At 38.2% G+C, this 21,336-nt stretch overlaps 1 protein-coding gene across 1 annotated transcript in view; it reads right to left on the bottom strand.

The window, feature by feature from the left end:
* Positions 1 to 21,336, bottom strand: part of PTPRM (protein tyrosine phosphatase receptor type M) — an 849,607-nt gene that overhangs the window by 75,981 nt on the left and 752,290 nt on the right. Inside the window, 2 exon segments of the mRNA XM_079108449.1 lie at positions 10,759 to 10,795; positions 15,664 to 15,740. Of these exon segments, the coding sequence (XP_078964575.1) occupies positions 10,759 to 10,795; positions 15,664 to 15,740 (114 nt within the window).

Genomic DNA, 21,336 nt, shown 5'->3' on the forward strand with positions numbered 1-21,336 from the left:
TTCAGTTTTGGATGAAAGAGGCTATAATGGAATGGATTTACTTTGTAAGGGTACAACGCACTGGAGGCTAGGGGAAGTTGGCACTGTGACTACTCCATAATTTTGAAGGGCTGAACTTGGATAATAGATGTGAAAGAAAAAAAAATATACATATGTTTTGAAGGACACTTAAATCAATTTCTGCTTTCAGTTCCAACTATTTCAATTACAAAACAAGGAAGTTGGACTTTGATATTGTTAACGTTTCTACCAGTTCTAAAAGAGTCTATAATTTTCTACTTCAAATGAAGCACACCCCTAGACTTCTCTTAAAGATTTCAAAAGCACTTGTTTCACTTTTTTAGTACATAACATCCTCTAAGTTCATCCATGTTGCTGCAAATGACAAGATTTCCTGTTAATTTTTTTTAAGGGTGAATAGTTTTCATTGGGTATATATGCCACATTTTAAAAATCCTCTCATCCATGAACGGACACTTGGCTATTGTGATTCATGCTGTAATGTGCCTGTATTGTATATTCAAAGTAACTAAGAGATAGGATTTAAATGTTCTCACCACAAAGGCTTGATAAGCATCTGAGGTGACAGATATGCTAATCACCCTGATGTAATCATTTCACAATGAATACATACATTGAAACACTGTACCCCATAAACATCAAAATAAAGCAAAATTTAATAAAATTTTAAAAAGTTTAAAAAATTGTTTTGAGACAACCTAGAACTAGGCATCTTCTTAACAATAAGGCATCATTTGTCTCCAAATTACTCTTTGTCAATTTAGGTTTTATTATTCAAGGGATCCAGTTCTGATAGCATTTATAACAAGCTAGGTCGGTGTGATTTAATGATGTCGATTTTTAGCTTCATATTTTCATTTGCAACCTGTCTTTAAATGTTCTATGAAACTGATCATTTGGTTAATTATTCAGTATCTTCAGAAATTAATCTGATGAAGACAAACTGAAGAAGTTTCTAGATAAGTTGTTGATTTTGACTGTTCATCGGTCTCAAAAAACCAAAGATGTGTGTAAGATGCAGGCAGAGTCTATACAAATGTGGTCCTGAGGGACTGGAATCCTTAGCCTCATGGCGGGTTGGGGTGTGTACGTGGGTGTGTCATGGTTTGACTGTGTATAAATTACATTTATACAAATCTTCCCTATTTAATATTGGAAACTAGAGAATACTACATTTTACTAGGCACTACTTTTAAATCAGTCTCCAAAAGGACATAATAAGTGAATCTAAAAAATAATCTATAACCCACTGACAATCAGCTCTCATAGAATTTGCGCTTCAAGTACAAACAACCATTGTACTTGAAAGAATAAAAACAAAAGTTGTTTACTGAAGGCTAAGTTCTTGATTTAAAAAAAAAATGTTCTTTTGATTGTACTTAGAAATAATTTCAAGTGTTCATCTCCATCTTGAGGCCAGATCATCATAGACAAAAGCTTCTTTACAGAGCCTGTAGAACTTGTATGGAAACCCTGAGAACATTCTGTTTCAAGAATGGCTTGCCCAGCAAAGTAATACGAACAGCTCCAAAGGTCTGGAGGGGGATTTTGAGTTGGGAAAATATGAACCATATTTGTGTTTCTGAAAATCCTTATTAAAATTACACCACATGGAAGAAACACAAGAAATAGATTAACAGCTAGCAGAAGGAAGCACTAGAGCAGCTTCCACTGTCGTGCAGGGGTTGAAGATCTGTGAATATGTGTACTGTAAACCTTTCCTCTGCATTTTTATTATTTTCATAGTAAAGCCTGATTCCAGCCCCAAGAGTCTGGAGGAAACTTTTTAGTTTCTTTTTTTCAAATTATGGACAAAGTAGAATCATGGAGAAAACTGACTCTTCAAGGTGTATGGGGGGTTGTACAAACAAGATTAATTGCAAAACTAAGCAAAGTTAGTTTAACAAGATGGACTATCTCCAAAGAAAGTGCCTGGATTTACTTGCACATCTAAAGAGAAAGTATTTCTAAAAACAGAAGGTGAACAGCTCTTAACTGAAGAAACAAAGAGTCAGAGATGTCAGAGATAATGACACCAAGGTCGGTCTTAGGGTTAGCATATGCTCAGTCAGACCAACATGAGATATCCTTCCCACCTGGCTGGAACATTCCACTGTCTGAGTGGTGTCTGGTAGCTCATTTATGCACTCACTCAGTCTCATGTTCTTACTGAGTATCTGTGTCATGCTGGCTATCTACCATGAGGTTGGTACCACCCAATGAATAAAAAAACCCTATCTTCTGATGTCCTGGTGCTGAAGCACCCTTGCCATCTTCCTCTCTAGCTGCAGACAAAGAATGCCCTCACCAGGTTGTGGACAGTTCTGTCTGATGGACAGTTACGTTTTCTCACTATAAATGATACCGGGTGTTTGGTTTTCTTTATCCATTCCATGCCAGTGTGACTTGGCATCCTGAAATATGACACCGGGCATCAGAGTCTCTGAGCATAAAAGGCAGGTGGTGAGAAGGAAATGACACATGACCCAGGACCTGTCTGGATGGTCAATTCTTCACAGGCCACAGTCTCTAGAAACTATTGTCTAAGTCTTCTAAAAATGTATAGCCCAGGGTTATTTGCTTGGGAGAAATCAATATTATGTCACTAGATATTTAGGGATTTTACACAAGACTACTTACACTTTGAAATGTGAACATACATAATTAGTAAGACCTACTCTTTGTGGTTTTAGAACATTTTTAAGGTCAGTGAAGGCGAATGTTATTTTATCAATATTTATATAGCACTTAGGTATTCAACACTGCTCTAAGTGCTTTAAAAATATTAACCCACTTTATCTGTATGACAACCCAGAAAGATCAACTATTATCATCTTCATTTATGATGAGCACACTAATTGTCCAAGGTCATACAGGGTCTGAACCTGAGCACCACGGCTCCAGAGGGCTTGTTCCTAACCATGAAGTTAAACTGTCTCCCAGTAACAAGAGCTTATATCTTCATGGCATTTATTTCAAGTCAGGCACCTCTATCTATTTATATATGTGAATACATTTAACCCCCACAGTGGCCTCCAGGAGGCAGTATAGTGAGGTGGGGATGAACTTTGATGCTGAAGTTCAATAGCCTGCATATGAATACGGGTCTTCTCCTTTCTAGGTCTGTGACTGAGCAAATTCAAATCTCTTTGCTTTAGTTTGCTTTTCTATTAGTTGGGAACAACAATATTTCCTATCCTGAATATTCGTGGTCAAGACGAAATGAGTTACTTTATATATAAAAGTGTAGAACATTGTCTGGTATACAGGAAGCACTGTCTTGGTTATTGTTAGTTTACCTAACACTAGAACTCTACATTAAATAAATTTAGGAGGTTCAGTAACTTCTCTGTAGCAGCACAAGAATTTGAACCCAGGCCTTCTGACTGCGGTACTTCTAATACATCTCACTTTTAAGAAATAAAAGTCAGCCATGGGACCTGTCGGTTTCCTGTTACTGAGAGAGAGCACTTTCTAACACAAATGCTAAAATTACATTTTTAATATAAATGCTAACATTTTGGGGGAACAAATGTAAAAGAATAACATATAAGCAAAAATCCCTAGCCTGAGACAAATATGTACACTCAGGCCTTGACTGACCATGATTCAAAATACTAACGATTAGGACTATATTCCACGGACTTTCAATAAGAAATTAGGTTGATAAAATTTCAGTAACAACTTCTTAAATTTAGTAAAAATTTTGAAGCTCTTAGAAATGTAAGATTTGTAAGAAATCTATGATTCCTGAGAAGTATGCTTTTATTTTTTTTAAGTTAAATTAAAATTTAAGTTTGAGCTTCCTGTCCTACTTCAAATGACTTTAAGCTTTTGACTGAAGTGAAATTCTTAACCCAAATTCCATGGAACCCGAGATAATTCATGAATAGGGCTGTGGGATGATGTCCATGAACCATATCAAATTAAAGTGTTGTGAACATGTGTATGCATGGAATTTTCTTTCTGAGGAGAGGATCTTAGATCACACCAGCTACTGAAAGAAGTCTGTTTCTCCTAAAGGTGAGGAACCATTGGGCTAGAATGTTCAAGGTTGGCCAGTCCTATAGAAGGCATGAGGCTTGGGCATAGGAATTTCCTGTTCTCACATGGGCATCTGAGCACCTGTTTCCAGGGCTGCCTATGGTTACTACTGCGAAGAAAAAACCTCTGATGGAGACAAGAGACTCCACACAGCAAAAGCCAGGCTAAGATCAGAATCCCAGCTGACTGACTAATCCTGTCAAATTAGCACAATGCAGAAAAAAAAAAAAAAAAAAGAAACGATGAAGTGCACATCAGGTACCTGTATTCAGGAAGAGTCAAAGGCGGGGATATTAACAGTCTGTACTTTCAGTTAGGACTTCTAAGGCAAGTTTAATTAAAAGAGGTATTTTATACCAGGCATGGGGGTGCACACCTGTAATCCCAGCTCAAAAGGTTGAGGAAAGAGGATTGCAAGTTCAAAGCCAGCCTCAGCAACTTAGCAAGGTCCTAAGGAAATTAGCAAGACCCTGTCTCAATATAAAAAAATTAAAAAAGGGTTGGGCCCACAAACTTAAAATTGTCTGATATTTGATAGGGGTGCTAAAATATATCTCAGAGAAAAGATAACATCTTAAACAAATGGTGCTAGGAAACTGTAGAGCTATGTGTAGAAAAGTGAAATTAGACCTCTATCTTTCACCATGAAGAAAATTTAAATTAATATGAATGAAAGACTTAGGTATTAGAACAGAAATCTTACACCTACTAGCAGAAAACACAGGGCCAATCACATCGGTGCTGGCACAGATTTCCTTAAGAAGACCCCCAAAGCACAAGAAATAAAACCAACAATCAATAAGTGGGATGCACAGCTAAGGAAATGATTAAGAGAGTGAAGAGAGAGCCTACAGAATGGGAGAAAATCTTGGCCAGCTCCTCCTCTGATAAGGGACTAATATCCAGAATGAACAAAGAACTCAAAAACTTAACACTTAAAAACTAAATAACCCAATCAATAAATGGGCAAAAGAACTAAACAGAAACTTCCCAATAGAAGAAACACAAAAGGCCAACAGATATAAGAAAAAAACTGTTCAACAACTCTAGCAATCAGGGCAATGCAAATGAAAACTACACTAAGATTTCATCTCACTACACTCAGAATGGCAATGATCAGGAATACAAACAACAATAAATGCTGGTGAGATTGTGGGAAGAAAGAAACACCTGTACATTGTTAGTGGGACTACAGACTAGTACAACCACTCTGGAAAGCAGTTTGGAGATTCCTCAAAAAACTAGGGAGGGAACCAGCATATGACCCAGCTACCCATTCCTGAGTATTTCCCCAGAAAGATCTAAAATTGGCATACTACAGCAACACAGCCAAATCAATATTTATAGCAGTATAATTCATTATCCAAATTATGGAATCAATCTAGATATCTGTCAACAGATGAAAGGATTAAGGAATTGTGATATATACATACATGTGTGTGTGTTACATACATACAGTGGAGTTTTACTCAGTCATTAAAAATAATGAAATTATGGCATTTGCCAGTAAATAGATGGAAACAGAGAATATCTGGCTAAGTGAAATTAGCCAAGTTCAGAAACTTAAAGGTCGAATGTTTTCTCTCATCTGTAGAAGCTAGAGCAAAATAAAGGAAAGGGGGAGGGAAGGATAAAATTACATAAGGATTCAATCAAATAAAATTAATAGATGAGTGAAAGGAAGTCTAGAAGAATAGAAGAAGAAGAAGGAGGAGGGCAGAGACAGGAGGGCAAAGGGGGAATCATGACCTGAAATTGATTTCTATGCCTGTGTGAGTTTGTTGGGAAGTTACAAAGCTCTAAAAGGTGGGGGTGGGGCACAGCTAGGGAGGTGGCTTAGTGGCTAAGAGGCATATTATGATAGGACTATATCAAAGAAAATCTTCTATTTTAATGTTGTAGTGAGAAGTGTTATAATTTAGAAGGAAGGGGATGATCCTAGATCCATTTTATTAGAAACTAACCATGTGGTTTTGAAGGGTGAGCTTGTAGTAGACAGGACTGAGAGTATTAAGACTTGAGTCTTGTAAGGGGATTTTAGTGCATAGAAGACTCTGGAAAAGCCTTGCTGACAAGTAAGAGGTATGGGGTTGGATTAGAGGAATAATTTCTGTTTGTTTGTTTTTTGGTGGTGGTGCTGGGTGGAACCAATACTGAGCTGCAACCCCCTAGCCCAAGAGGAAAAACTTCAAATGTTCCATATCACAGTAGGATAACTATGATTGACAACCATTGAATATTTCAAAATAGCTAGTGGAAAAGATTTTAAATGTTCCTAATCCAAAGAAATGATACATGTCTGAGGTGACACATGGGCCATTTACCCTGAACTGATCATTGTACACTGTACATATGTTAAAGTATCATACTGTACCTCCCACAAATGTTTACAATTATTTTGTGTCAATTAAAAATGATAATATTTAAAAATTAAGGAGTAAAATAAATTAAAATATACTGATGCTAGGGGGAGAAAAAATGTAATTAGAAGTGAAGAAGGACTCCATATTCGCAACCCACACAGTCACATGTGCCACAGACCTGCAACATCTTCTATGACCACTGCCTTTTCTAAGTTATCTAAAGCAAGACTCTATTGAAGTTAGTTTTTAAAATGGAATGAAACACTAAAAAGAACACTTCTCCAGGCCCAGTTGGCTGCCCACCATGAGGCTAGCAGGTGCTCTCTCCAATCAGTGTGAAGAAGTGGTTCTTAATGTTCTTCATCCAGCTCACATCCCACACTGTCTCTGTGGGCTATATTTTGATTGTTAACTATGATCTGTTCTGGGTTAGCATACCCACCTGCATGCTCTTCGGGCCCTTGCTGTGAGCCCTGCTTTTGAAATTCCAGTTCTGCCCTGGCTCTAAGCATATGGTAATGGACGCCACTTCCTCTCCTTTGATAACTTGTTTTGCTAATCCTAAATGTTGACAGTTACAATTGCATTAATGTCTAGTCGATCATACATGATGAAGCTAATATTAGACCATCAATATATTAGCTGCCAGGCAGAAAATAATTAAATAGAAAAGAGATAGGAAGAACATACTGAAAAACCAACATATCTGGCTTGAATAGGGTTCCTTTAATTTGCAGAAATATTACCATTATCAAAGGTCCAAATCAGGTACTGGTCGAAAAGTCAATAAATTGAGGGAGTTAGGGGAATAAGATTCAATACAAAATTTATAATATGGCCTCTGTATTAAAGGAAAATCTGTGCATTACTATCTCTTGGGAATAAAACTGGTTGTTACTAAATTGAACCATTCATATAGTTTCATAGGTTCTGGCTGTGAATAGATTTTAAAGAATCATCTAAGAACAAAACAGAGAGGGAAAAAAAGAGCAAGGAGAGAGTTAAAAATGTCATCGTCCTTATGTGGATGCTAATACACAAGGGTGGGTGGAGAATAGTTCAGTGGATTAGACAAAGAGGAAGGGAAGGGAAGGGAAGGGAAGGGGGACAGGTATGTAGAATGATTCTAATGTAACTTTCCTATGTACATACATGAATACACCACAGCAAAACTCAACATCATGTACAACCACTAGATTGCAACCCTAATTAGAATAAGATGTATTCCATGTATGTATAATGTCAAAATACACTCTACTACCAAGCATACTAAAAAAGAAACCACATAAAATAAAATTGCATTTCCTATTAATCCTTAAAATCTATTTTGTTGACTTCTTAGAATGAGATGTTTGCAGTTTTTTAAAGTGAAGGTGATCCATGAACCAATTTTACCTGTCCAGACTAATGAGACTAATGAATGTACGTTATCAGCTATCCTCTGGCCCTCTGAGGCCATTAGTTGCATTATGCTTGTGGCACATATTAGAAAAGTCTAGCTTTCCAATCAAAACATGGTGGTCTGAATGTACGCATACAGCCTTGACTGAATATTAGAATAAAAATATTCATTTTTCACCTTCCTCTACACCAACATTGATGCTTGAGAAGTCTGATCTGTAGCCCAGTCTGCACTGGAGAGAGGCCACCATGTCTGGTAAACAAGGCATTAGGCATGCCCTTCTCCATTAATGGCAGATAAGTAGCCCTACAAATGGATTGCATTTTCTGTTCCATAGTTGCCTAAAATATATTTGCTCATTAATACCTGACAGGTTGATTGCTACTGAAGAGGGCTACTGAGCAATTAAGTATCATTCTAACAAATTCTGCAGAATGTGACTTCTCTAATGGTACTTTTATTCAAAGAATAATCTCCCTTAGGGAGAGAATCAACTAAGGGAAGCCAAGTGAGGGGCCACATATAGATTTGGGGTTTTCAATCTGCAGCTGACCGTTTAGTCACATAAATCTACAAATCCTTGGTCTTGAAAATTGAAATAGGTATCATTTTTATTTTCATACTATCTATGAAAGCATTAATTGCTATCTAAGATAAGAACCTCAGGAGTCTTTTGTGTATTTTACAATTGAATCTTAATATGTATTTATAAAAACACTAATTCCAAATTACCATCAAATTTATTAAGTCAAATGTTATTATGATGCCTACTTTAGAACACTCTGAAACCCATGAGAATGAATTTCAAAGAACTAACAATGGGTTCCTCTAAAGGCACTGATTAATTTAGTCCAGGTCCAGAAAGTGCCTAGGATTGAACTCAGAGGTCCTTGTTCAGTCCCAGATGCAAGATCACTTTCTAAAGATCCTGGCAATTCTTCCATGGGGCCTGCCATGTGCTGGGCACCCTACAGGAGATTTGCACCTGGCCAGCAAAGCACTTTTGGCAGGAGCCCTTACTGAGTGAATGGCATAGAGGAAGAAAGACATTTGAAGGCTAAGCAGGTCATCTCGAGCAGGGTGCACAGTCCCCAGTGATGATATGAACCTGTGGACCTTCTGGTTCTACCCAGTTATTCCATGCAGCTATGGGCATTAGGCAGGACAAAGGTGCACAATGGTTTCACTTCTGTCACACCTACAGCTTTTCTACCCCCAAAGTTTTGTGGCCCAACACTACCAGGGGAAAATAAAAATGCAGCTATTCATATGGATAGTGAAACTTAAAATTCAGTTCCTCATTTACAGTAGCTTCTTTTAGAATATAGTTATTCTCTCATTATCCCTGGGGGATTGGTGTTGGGGACCCCCCGTAGAAACCAAAGTCTTAGGAAGCTCATTTCTTTTATATAAAATGATGTACTATTTGCATATAGCCTACACACATCCTCCTGTATACTAGATATCACCTCTAGATTACTCACAGTATCCAATACAATGTAAATGCTATGTAAATAGTTGTGATTCATGTGGTTTAGGGAATAAGAAGAAAAAAGTATGTACAGTACAGACATTTTTTTCCTGCATATTTCTGATCCACATTGATTGGTTCTATGCACACAGAACCGACAGGTACAGAGTGCTGACTGTGCTTGGCAGCCACATATGACTAGTAGTTGCCATACTGGACAGTGCATCTATAAAACGTTCCCACTGCTGTAGAAAATTCTAATAAGCTCTACAGTGCTGCCCTCAGTGTTGAAATTCTGCTCTTTGATTCTTCTCTTACTCTGTGACTCATCTACCCAACTTGGCCTCCATCCATTAGCCTTTCCCCTCCTTAGGGTTCACTAGTTCCTTCTAACCTCCCTGCCTCCATGCCTTGACTTTCCAACCAGGATTTTTTTCACATCCTTGATTCCCTTTACTCCTGGCTTTATGTGCATACCAACCCCTGCCAATTCCTAACCTTTGGCAGGTCATATCCTTTTGCTTTCCCTGCTCCAGTTTCTGAGATCTATTACTGGGAACAAGGAAGAAATAATAAAATGGAGTGACCACATGCTCTTCTCTGCTTCTCAGAACTTCTTTAGTTCATTGTAACTCAGTAACTCATCCCATATGATGCTTCCTTCCCTAAACCGCAACTCTCTCAGGACCCCGACTCTTCACATATGACCTGCCCCACAGTCAGTAGAGAAGATAATACAAAATTCTGTTGCTATGAGCTTCTTTGACCCTTCCTCTAACTTTATTTTGGTTTCCTTTAGCCAAAGGGACCCACCAATTGCTTTCCACCTGGGAATACTAATTGGTTGCTTCCAGATCTTTGCACATGATATCTCCTCATTTGGAAGTCTTTCCCCTCCCAATTGCACCTCTGCTGCTTTCGGATCATCTCTCCTGAAAGCAATTCTTTCTGCTCCAAATTTCCCTGGCATCTTACCGTGCCTCTCACAGATGTTACCTGGAATTGCACATACTCCAGTACACACAGGGCACTCACATCTTCCCCCACAAACACAAACACTTTGAGAAGAAGGGGATGCTAGGCAGATTGGTCTTGGCTCTCCAGCAGCAATGAATACAGAGAGCAGTCAGTGCATATTTGTTAAATGGATATCTATATATCTATTTTTGTAAATGTCACACTAATTCTTAAGGTAGACAGATTAAATTTAATAATGAATGAATTCATGAACACATTTCTTTTAATGGTCTCAACATGAAATTCCAACTAAATGGTTACTTTGCCAGAACTTCTAATAAGAAAATAAGAGTGTACCAAAGAGTGTACCTGTCAATGTCTAGAACTGTAATAAACTGCATGTGCCATATCTTCTTGAGAGAGGGTGGAGTAGGCAATGAGATGATAGAAAAATGGTAAATGAGCAATCAAAGAAAGATGCCACACTGAAATAAACTTACCTTGCGTAGCAATATAATGATTGGGTCGATGATAGCCCTAAAAATAAATGAGAAAGAATATTTGATAAACTTAAAATCAATAAGTAGCACAGAAGTCACATGCTAAATCTGCAGAAATGATTTGTGCATACCAACACCAATAGCGGCTTCACTTGAAAGTTAAATTGGCCAGGTCCACTGAGTTTCTCTTAATAAGTGAAGCTGCATCAAATATAACTGTTCTGATGCTTGCACCGGAGGTCTGAGTAACTTAATTATACACTGGCTATGAGAAGATGGATGAGCAATAAACACTAACAACTTATGGATCCCCTGAAAAAAAAAATGACCACCACTCTTATTAAGATGCAAATAGGTTGGGAGTGTGGAATAGAATTTCATTTGTGTTTGGCATGTTATTGGCAATGTGCCAAGGGCTTAACACATATTCTGTTATGGTGGGATGGACAGTTCCATCAATAGTAATACTTAAACACTGTAAATACCATGGCATGATGCCATACCAAGAGCCAGGAATTTCAAGAAACAAATTCTGCAAGACCTCTTACTTTTATCAGGACCACATAAGAAATAAGTAAGATGAAAATTGGGACCAAAGAAAGCAGGCAGCAAACAAACTGTAGGATAACTACATGGGAAAGACAAAGTCAAGCCAGAGAATATTATACCCAGTAACATAGAATATCATCATTGACCTAATGCTTTCTATTTTAGTCCCCTGAGATGATTCAAAACACTATGCTCAAAGTTAGCTGGAACACAGAAAAAAGAAACTTAGAGAGAATATACAGATTTCTCAGACAACTTAAAGGTGTATCTGTAAAATCTGTTTTGTTCTTAAAAACAAGTAAATAACAATGAAAAACAAAAGAAAACATCTTTTATACATCTGACTGGCTGTAAATTTCAAATTATAGAATCTTGACCTATATAAGGTAGACAATCAATCATTTCCCAGTAGCTGACAAAGTCTCACATGGCAAATACTCTGACTTATTCACTCTCTATGTTCAATTCCTAACAAGGTGTCTAGCAGATAGGAAAGACACATCTGATAAACTGAGGTCATCCACAGTCCAGGAATGGATTATGTTGCTAAACGTCATGGTCATTTCTCAGTCCACATCTACTTGACCCATCAGTTTTATGAATACTAAGGATCTCCTTAAAATACTTCCTTCAGTTGCCTCCAGGACAGGACTCTGCTGGTTTTCCTCCTACCTACCTCCCTGGTCACTTGTCTTCTGTTTTGCCGGCAGGTTCTTCCCTTTCCCCTTAATGTTACAATGCCTAGTTCTTGGGTTTTTCCTTTGTTTACTCTCACTCTCCTGGCCATCTGATTCAGTTCCATGGCTTCGATACCATCTGCATCCTGATGAATTCTATATTATTATTTCTAACCCAGACCTTTTCCTTGAAATCTGGATGTGGATCAATTTCCTGAATAACACTGCACTTGGATGTGTACAATACATCTTAACATGTATAAAAGTGAACTCAGTTTTTCCCTAAGCCCTACTCAAACCTGCTCCACCCTCAGACTTCTTCTGAGAAAACAGCAATTCCATCTCTTACAGGCATTCCTGACCCCTTTCTTCCTCCCATATCCATGACCAATCTGCCAGCAAATCCCATGGGTTTAGCCCTCAATGTACATCCAGGATCCCATTTCTCCTCATCTATTCCCTTTGGATTACTTCCAGTCATCTATCAGCTCTCCTTGCTTCAGTTCCTACCCACCTACAGTTTATTCTCCTCTCTGCAGTCAGACCTCTGCTTAGATCTATCAAGTAACTCCCATCTTGCTCACTGAAAGTCAAAGGTCTTGCCATCATTTCTACACCTTGGCCCATTGCCTCTCAGCCCACCACCTCCTTGTTCCCTCCACACCACTCCACCAACACTTGCTGCTCATTTTTCTTCAATCTTGTTATGTAAGCTCTATAGCAAGCCCTTTGCTCAGGTTGATTTTCCTAGATATCTACATGACTCCCTCCCTTATCTTCTTTGCTCCAATGTCACCTTCAAATTGACTGCAGTCACTCTATTAAAAACTACAGTTCGCCTCCAAACCTGGCACTCTTATGTCTCTTAATGGCTTTAGTTTTCCCCACAGTACATGCTAACTTCTAATATACCACACAGAATTCACTCATTTCACATATTGTCCTTTCTTCCAATTAGAACTTCAGCCCCATTAGATTATTATTATTATTATTTTTATTTTGGTACAAGAGATTGAACCTAGGGTACTTTACCACTAAGCCATATTCCCAGTTCTTTTTCTTTTTCTTCTTTTAATTTAGTGATAGGGTCTCACTAAGTTGCTTAGGTTTTAGCTAAATTGCTGAGGCTGGCTTTGAACATGTGATCAGCCTCCTGAGCCACAGGGATTACATGTGTGCATCACCATGACCAGCAGGTTATTTTTGTTGTTGTTGTTGTTGTTTTTGCTTTTTGGGTACTGGGGATTGAACCCAGGCGCACTCTACACTGAGCTACATACTCAGTCCTTTTTATTTTTATTTTGAAACAGGATCTGGCTAAGTTGATAAGGCTGGACTCGAACTTGTGATCCTCCAGACTCAACCTCCTCAATAGCTGGGATTATAAACATGTACCACCTCATTCAGCTGTTTTGTTTTTAATCTGAATTAAAGCTATAACTCCAGTGCCCCATTCAGTAACTGAGTGAAACATAGGTGCTCAATAAGATCTTCCCAACCAAGTGAATAAAGGGATCCTTGAGTAATTACTCTCCTCTCTGTCAAAATAAGATCAACACTCCTTCATCAGGTACTTTAATTATTTTATAGTCTGGCTCATATTATTTTCTTGAGCTAGAAGATCTGCTCTCTACCTACCTGCTGTTTAAAGCTCAGTTCTGGTGACCTCTTGTAGATGCCTACTCTGATCCTATAGACTTCTTTGATCAGTGATTCATCAAACACTTAAGTGCTCACTATATCTCAGGCATGTTCCAGATGATTAGGACACTGTTCTCTATGTTCAAGGACCCAGCAGGGATCACAGGAGCTGGGACTAGAAGGTGAATAGTTTTCACTGGAACCTCCCAGGTGAAGGTGTGTTATAGTTGACCTGGTGGTAAAGGGAATTGGAAAAGACATTTCATATTTCAGTTTCTACACTATGATGCTGTGGGATTGACAGGTTTTGGACATCTCTTTGTACTCCCATGAATAGAGGAATAAATGCAATGTACCTTATGAAGAAATCCTGATTAAAAAAAGAAATCAACCAGACTTGGTGGAATATGCCTGTAATCCCAGTGGCTTGGGAGGCTGAGGTAGGATGATCCTGAGTTCAAAGCCAGCCTTGGCAACAGCAAGGTGCTAAGCAACTCAGTGAGATCCTGTCTCTAAATAAAATAGAAAATAGAACTGAGGATGTGGCTCAGTGGTCAAGTGTCCCTGAGTTAAATCCCTGATACTTAAAAAAAAAAAAAAAAAATCAAACCTGGAGTGGGGATTATTTTGGTCACTACCAAAATGGTGCAAGGTTGTTTGATGAATGAGATATGAATTATTCTTTCAATAATGACCCTCAAACTCCACCCACAAATCTATAAATAAAAACATCAAGCTATAAATCAAATGGTAAGGTTTTCCAATTAGCCCTAAAACTAACATTCATGTATTATTTTTAGATAACTACTAGAGATTATGATGCTAGTTACTTTTAGCAGCACCCAAGTCATATTCAACCCCAGAAAATAAAAGAATCCATATAATGGTTAAGCAACCCTTACTTGGAATGTTGGAACCTGAAGTGTTTCAGACTTCAGATTTTGGCATATTTGCATATACATAATGAGATATCTGGGGAGAGGATCCAAGTCTAAACATGAAATTCATTTGTTTCCTGTATACATTATACATATAGCCTGAAGGTATTTTACTCATTATTTTACACAGTTTTTTTTTTTTTTTTTTTTTTTGCATGAAGCATAGTTTGTGTGTCATATTGAAAGGGCCCTTGGGGATACTGAACAAACTGTGCTTTTTGTGCCTGAGTTTTGGCTATTACCTGCCACATGAGGTCAGATGTGGAATTTTCCACTTGAGGAATTGTATCAGTGCTCAAAAGATAGCAGATTTTGGAGAGTTTTGGATTTGGGGATTAGGGATGCTCGGCCTGCATACGGTGGGTAAAACCTGCCCCTGGAAATATTGATGGATTAAAAAATAGGATGAGGGCCATGCACAGAGTATATCTTGGGAACCATAAAGAGGCTGAAATCTGTTTAATGTAGACTTGAGTCTTGGAGGGAATCCCAACCTTCCCTTGATTTTTCAGGCTACTTTTGATTTCACTTTTTTTAACTGAAAACAGGCTGTCTCCTAAAGAATTCATCCTAATGTAAAACATTAAGTTAACATGATGCAGAATGAACAAAGAAGCCATCTTCAATAATTAAACAGCCTACATATTTAATGACACGTCTTGCTTGCGTTGGAAGTCCTGGCGAACAGCTGCAGACTACTTTGAAGGCAACTTAAAAGTGTAGTGATGACAAGAGATTGCAAATCACTGCATTAGGAATTAGAGAGATTTGTTCCATTAATATGCAAACATATTTTTTAAAAAAGTGTTGAATAATTACAAGTTGTTGTCAAAAAATAAAAATAAAAGGAAAAAAAATATTCTTAGTCCACGTAAGCATGGGACAGCAAAGAAATACAGAATGTCAGAGAAATTCACTAACAGACTGACTTGAGAAAAGGAGTGACTGTATAGCCACTGTGAACTTCTGTGGGGTATGGGGCAATATTAATACATATGTTTTTAGTTTGAGCCAGATGTGTGTCTACCAATCCCACAGCAGACACATGATCTGGTATGTATTAGGATGACTGAGTTCACTGAGAGTTTCAAAATACATACATCGATATAATTTCCATTGATATAGTCTGAGTTGGTGTCTCCCTCTATTGTCTGTAGCCTCACCCGGGAATGATCATCTGCAAAGGAAAAAGAAAAGAAAACAACCATTAACCAAAGCAAATGTTTAGGCTGCTCCAAGACTTGGAATATACTTCTGTGACATAGAGATCATCCATGTGTACGCTGCCTTAAGGACTGCCATAGTTTGTGTTTGATTTCTTCTTTGTAGTACTGGGGATCAAAAGCAGTGCCTCATATACATAAAGTAAGTGCTCTACCACTGAGCCACTTTCTGGTCACCACAAGTTGGGCAATTTGCTCTACTGTATACCTTCCTCCATTGCATGCTCAATTATGGACTAAAACCTCTTAAACTGGGCCGGTATAAACCTTTCCTCTTTTTAAGTAGATTTTATTTCATGCATTTTGTTATAGGCATGAAAAACTGACTAACAGAAAGATAAAGAAATACCACACATCTTCTAAATTTCCTACTTTGCTATTGGCTACCTTAGTTAGAGAAAGGGATAGCAGAATCTGCCTGAAATTGAACTGTTTCAAGGATTAAATGAAAACATAAATTGCCAACCATGATATCCGACACTCAGAAAGTACTGTATAAGTGCTGTAATTGTAGTACTAATGGCTATATTTAAATTATATCCTGAATGAAAAATGTTCCCTACAAATACTATTCAGGTCAGTTATTTTACTGAAAATATTTTAAAAAGGAAAGCATTAAAAGGCATGTGTTTTCCTTTTTTGATCACTAGATTAGGGCCTGGAACATAGTAGGTTCCCCCTTAAATATTTTTTGAATAAGTAAATAGTGAACTTTTCATTTTTGAAAAAAAAAAAATTCTTTTAAAATGTCTTTCCCTGACTGCCCTGTGGATCTGCTGCCCTGCATGTGCGGGAACTGCCACGCTGTGGCTCCCCATCTACCAGTGCGTAGCAGCCTTCATCTTGGGTCGCTGCAGCCACCTCCATACCCCCCTCCACATGGTAGCCTCCACTGTGGGACACTTGACAGAGCCTAGAGATAGTCACCTGCTGCAGCACTGTCCACTACAGTGCTATATTCCTGCAGAGAACTAATAAATGAATTTAGCAAAGTAGCAGGATATAAAATCAACACTCATAAATCTAATGCAGTTCTAGTCATAAGTGATGAATCCTCTGAAAGAGAAATTAGGGAAACTACCCCATTCACAATGGCCTCAAAAAAAAAAAAAAATACTTGGGAATCAATCTAACAAAAGAGGTAAAAGACCTGTATAATGAAAACTACAGAACACTAAAGAAAGAAATTACAGAAAACCTTAGAAGATGGAAAGATCTCCCATGTTCTTGGATAGGCACAATTAATATTGTCAAAATGGCCACACTACTAAAGGTGCTATACAGATTTGATACAATTCTTATTAAAATCCAAATGACATTCTTCGTCGAACTAGAAAAAACAATTATGAAATCCATTTGGAAAAACAAGAGGCCCAGAATAGTCAAAGCAATCCTTAGCAAGAAGAGTGAAGGAGGAGGCATCATAATACCAAACCTTAAACTATACTACAGAGCTATAGTAACAAAAATGTCATGGTATTGGCACCAAAATAGACAGGTAGACCAATGGTACAGAATAGAGGAAACACACAAACCCACATAAATATAGTTATCTCCTACTAGACAAGGTACCAAAGAAATATAATGAAGAAAAGATAGCCTCTTCAACAAACTGTACCGGGAAAACTGGAAATCCATATGCAGCAAAATGAAATTAAACCCCCATCTCTCACCCTGCACAAAACTCAACTCAAAATAGATCAAGGACCTAGGAATTAGACCATAGACCCTGAACCAAATAGAAGAAAAAGTAGGCCTAAATCTTAATCATGTTGGTATAGGACCAGACTTCCTTTAAAACTCTCCCAAAACACAAGAAATAAAAGTAGGAATCAATAAATGGGATGGATTCAAACTAAAAAATCTTTTTTCAGCCAAGGAAACAATCAACAATGTAAAGAGAGCCTACAGAGTGGGAGATAATCTTTGCCACATGTACTTCAGATAAAGCACTCATCTCTAGAGTTTATAAAGAACTCAAAAAACTTTACACCAAGAATACAAAGAACCCAATCAATAAATGGGCTAAGGAACTGAGCAGACACTTCACAGAAAAATATATATAATAGATCAACAAATATATGAAAAAATGTTCAACATCTCTAGGGATTAGAGAAATGCAAATCAAAACTACTGTAAGATTTCATCTCACTCCAATTAGAATGACAATTATCAAGAATACAAGCAACAATAACTGTTGGCAAGGATGCAGGGGAAAATGTACTCTCATACTTTGCTGGTGGGATTGCAAATTGGTACAACCATTCTAGAAAACAGTATGGAGATTCCTTAGAAAACTTGGAATGGAACACTATTTGACCCAGCTATCCCACTCCTTGGTTTATACTCAAAGGACTTAAAATGAGCATACTACAGTGACTTAGCCAAATCAATGTTTATAGCAGCTCAATTCACAATAGCTAAATTGTGGAACCAGCCTAGATGCCCTTCAATAGATGAATGGATAAAGAAACTGTGGTATATAAACACAATGGAATATTACTCAGCCTTAAAGAAGAATAAAATTGTGGCATTTACAGGCAAATGGATGGATTAGGAGAATATCATGCTAAGTGAAATAAGCCAATCCCCCAAAACCAAAGGCTAAATAATTTGTCTAATAAGTGGATACTGATACATAATGAGGGAGGGGGGATAAGGAAAGAATGGAGGAACTTTAGATTGGGCAGAGGGTAATGAGTGGAGGGGAGCGGGCAGAAGGGTGGGAAAGATGGTGGAATGAGATGGTCATCATTACCCTATGTATATGTATGATTGCACGAATGGTGTGACTTGACATCATGTACAACCAGAGAAATGAAAAGTTGTACTCCATTTGTGTCTAATGAATTGAATCGTATTCTGCTGTTATGTATAACTAAACAGAAAAACAAAAAAAGTCTTTTCCTGGGAACCTGGCATATGCAGGCCCTGGGTGCAATCCCCAGCACTGAAAAACAAACAAACAAACTCAAAAAAACAAAAAAAAAGCACAACAAATAAAATTCTTCTTGTTAAATTAATGTTCCTTTAAGTAGAGAAACCCTTCCTTGTATTCAAGTGTACACAAAACCCCAGTATTTAGAATAGATCAGAGCCAGCTCCCTTAAAAGGGAAATGTTTATGGTTTCTGAGAAGAGAGGTGGCCTGATAAGGGCATTTCCAGTGCTGTTAGAGCAGTGAGGGGTCCAGCTACTAAACTGATTCAGTTTTCTTCTGATGCTATGTTAACCCAACACTTCATTTGAATTAACGGGTGAGAAGGGAAGTCCAGGGTCTGAGGCAAGAGCTAAGAGAGCTGCAGATGCTGGACCATTTTGCCCCCATCCCTGGGCCAGGGGCTGACCTGGATCTATTCTTGGCATAACACGCTAAGGGGACAAAGTTGCAATTTCTTGTTGGTTTCTTAAGTTTGATTTTGTGTTGGATATTTTGTTTGTTGTTAACAATGTAGGAAGAAGGAAATCTGTTGATTTTTTAACTTTCCTTCCATGGTTGGGCTTTTCATTTCATGTCACAACAAAGCCTCACATTGAGTTGGGTTTTATCAATTTGTCTGGAGTATGGTTATAAACTGGGTCAGACAATCTATAGGAAGGACCTAGAGAAGTCTTTCTATTCTTTATAAAGGAGAATGTAGGATGGTGTTTTTACATGTGAGTTCTGAGATCAGGTGGGTGGGTTGGAATCCCTGCTGGTGGGTGAGAATCCCCCACATGTGATTAAGAGAAAGTTACTTCATCTCTATGTGTTTCAGCTTCCATTTCCGAAAGTGGGGATGTGTACTTTCTACTTCATGGGATTGTTGTTAAAATTATATGCATGAAGAGATTAGAAAAAAAAGGAAGTGATGGATAAATGTCAGTTGTTATTATTGTGTGCTATGCAATAGACTCCCACACCTTCCTTCTCACTGTGCTGATAGCTGATATCCAAAGATTACACACAGCCCCAGAAATGGACCTTGCAGTTGGCATGTTTCCTCATGGCAACCTACTTTAGAAACTAGTTTCCTAGGATACACTTCACTTAAAACCTGTAGGTCCCTTTAACTTTTTGGCCATGTCAGTGGTGGGGGAGTTGAGTTACTGGTGCACTGGATACTTGTGGATTATTTTGGCTTTTGTAGATGTTAGGAGAGCTATACCTACAACTATTTTAGAGTGGAGCTATAAGCAATCCAATTGATGAAGCCACTGGAGTTTTCTGAATGAAAGATGCTCCAACAGAACTGAATCATGGCTATTTCACACACATTGGGCAATTAGTCAGCTCCTTCAGATTTGGTTTACCTTCCTGTACACTTGGAGTTTCCCCACACAGCTTTTTTTTTTTTAAAAGGCAGGTAACATATTAGACCCTTCCTATCTTTAGAAGGCCTGTGTTAAGGATATAATGCATTCTCCCATCAGAATTCCTCCTCTGACATGCTGCCCATTCTCTGTGATGTACACAAGTTGTTCTAGAACCTTCTATTTAGAAACTTCAGACTTTGAAAAGATTGAATTCTCATCTTGTATACAGGAAGCCTTTGAAAGTTCTCCTATTGTCTCATACTATTCAATTTACCTCTCCATCCTCAGGTTTTACATGGCTGCCAGTTCTCCAAATTAGATTGCTCTTAATGCCTCTCATGATGGAGAGACCCCAATTACAGATGTTCAGCATATTAATTTTAATACTGAATTGTATTAGGTTGTTAGAGCAGTGAACGATCTGACCTCTTACCTGCCCTTTCCTGCTCATCTCTAACTATGCAAGTTTTACCCAGTTTTCAACTCAGATGATCTCTCTTCAGTGAGGCCTTCTCATTTATCCAGAATGTTTGGGAGTATCTACTGTATGTTAAACATTGTGCTAAGTTTTGGAAATGTAGTGGTAAACAAATCAGATACAAGGTCCTTGAGGCTGAATGGAAAATACATTAAACAGTAATTTTGTAAATAATGATTTAAATATAATTTTGGTACATGCTGTCGAAAGGACAGAGAGCCACAGATGTGCATGGCATGACACATACTCCAATCTGAGAAGCCAGCAAGCATTCCCTAATAAATGGACTCAGGCTGAGACTATGAAGGTTGGAAGTAAAGAGACAGAGTCCCTAAATTCCAAGTCCAGGAAATAGCACAGTCAGGTCCAAAGGAACAAAGGGAAATTAAAAGAAGGCTGGTGTAGGGATGAGGAGGAATGGTGAGAAGTGAGACCAAATGGGAAAGAAGGGCCAGGTTGTGTAGGACCTTCATCCTGAGTCCAGGGAAATGAAGAAAGTGACTCAACAAAGTGGGGGACAGACTTCATCTTATCAGGTGTCTCCAGCTATTGCTGAGGATGGGCTGGAAGGGATCCTGAGTGGATGTGGGGAGTCTGCTATAGAGACTGGAGAAAGCTGATGATAGCTTTGGGTAGAAGGTTCTAGTGAACTGGAAGAGTGCAGACCTGAGGGGCATTTAGGTGGTAAGAGTGATCACAATAATCAGTTCATTCAATGTGGATGAGAAGGAGGTGTCATGAATGACTTCGGAGATTCTGGCATGAGAAACAGGGAGG

Source organism: Sciurus vulgaris (genome assembly GCF_902686455.1).
Source record: "Sciurus vulgaris genome assembly, chromosome: 13".
Lineage (NCBI taxonomy): Eukaryota > Metazoa > Chordata > Mammalia > Rodentia > Sciuridae > Sciurus > Sciurus vulgaris.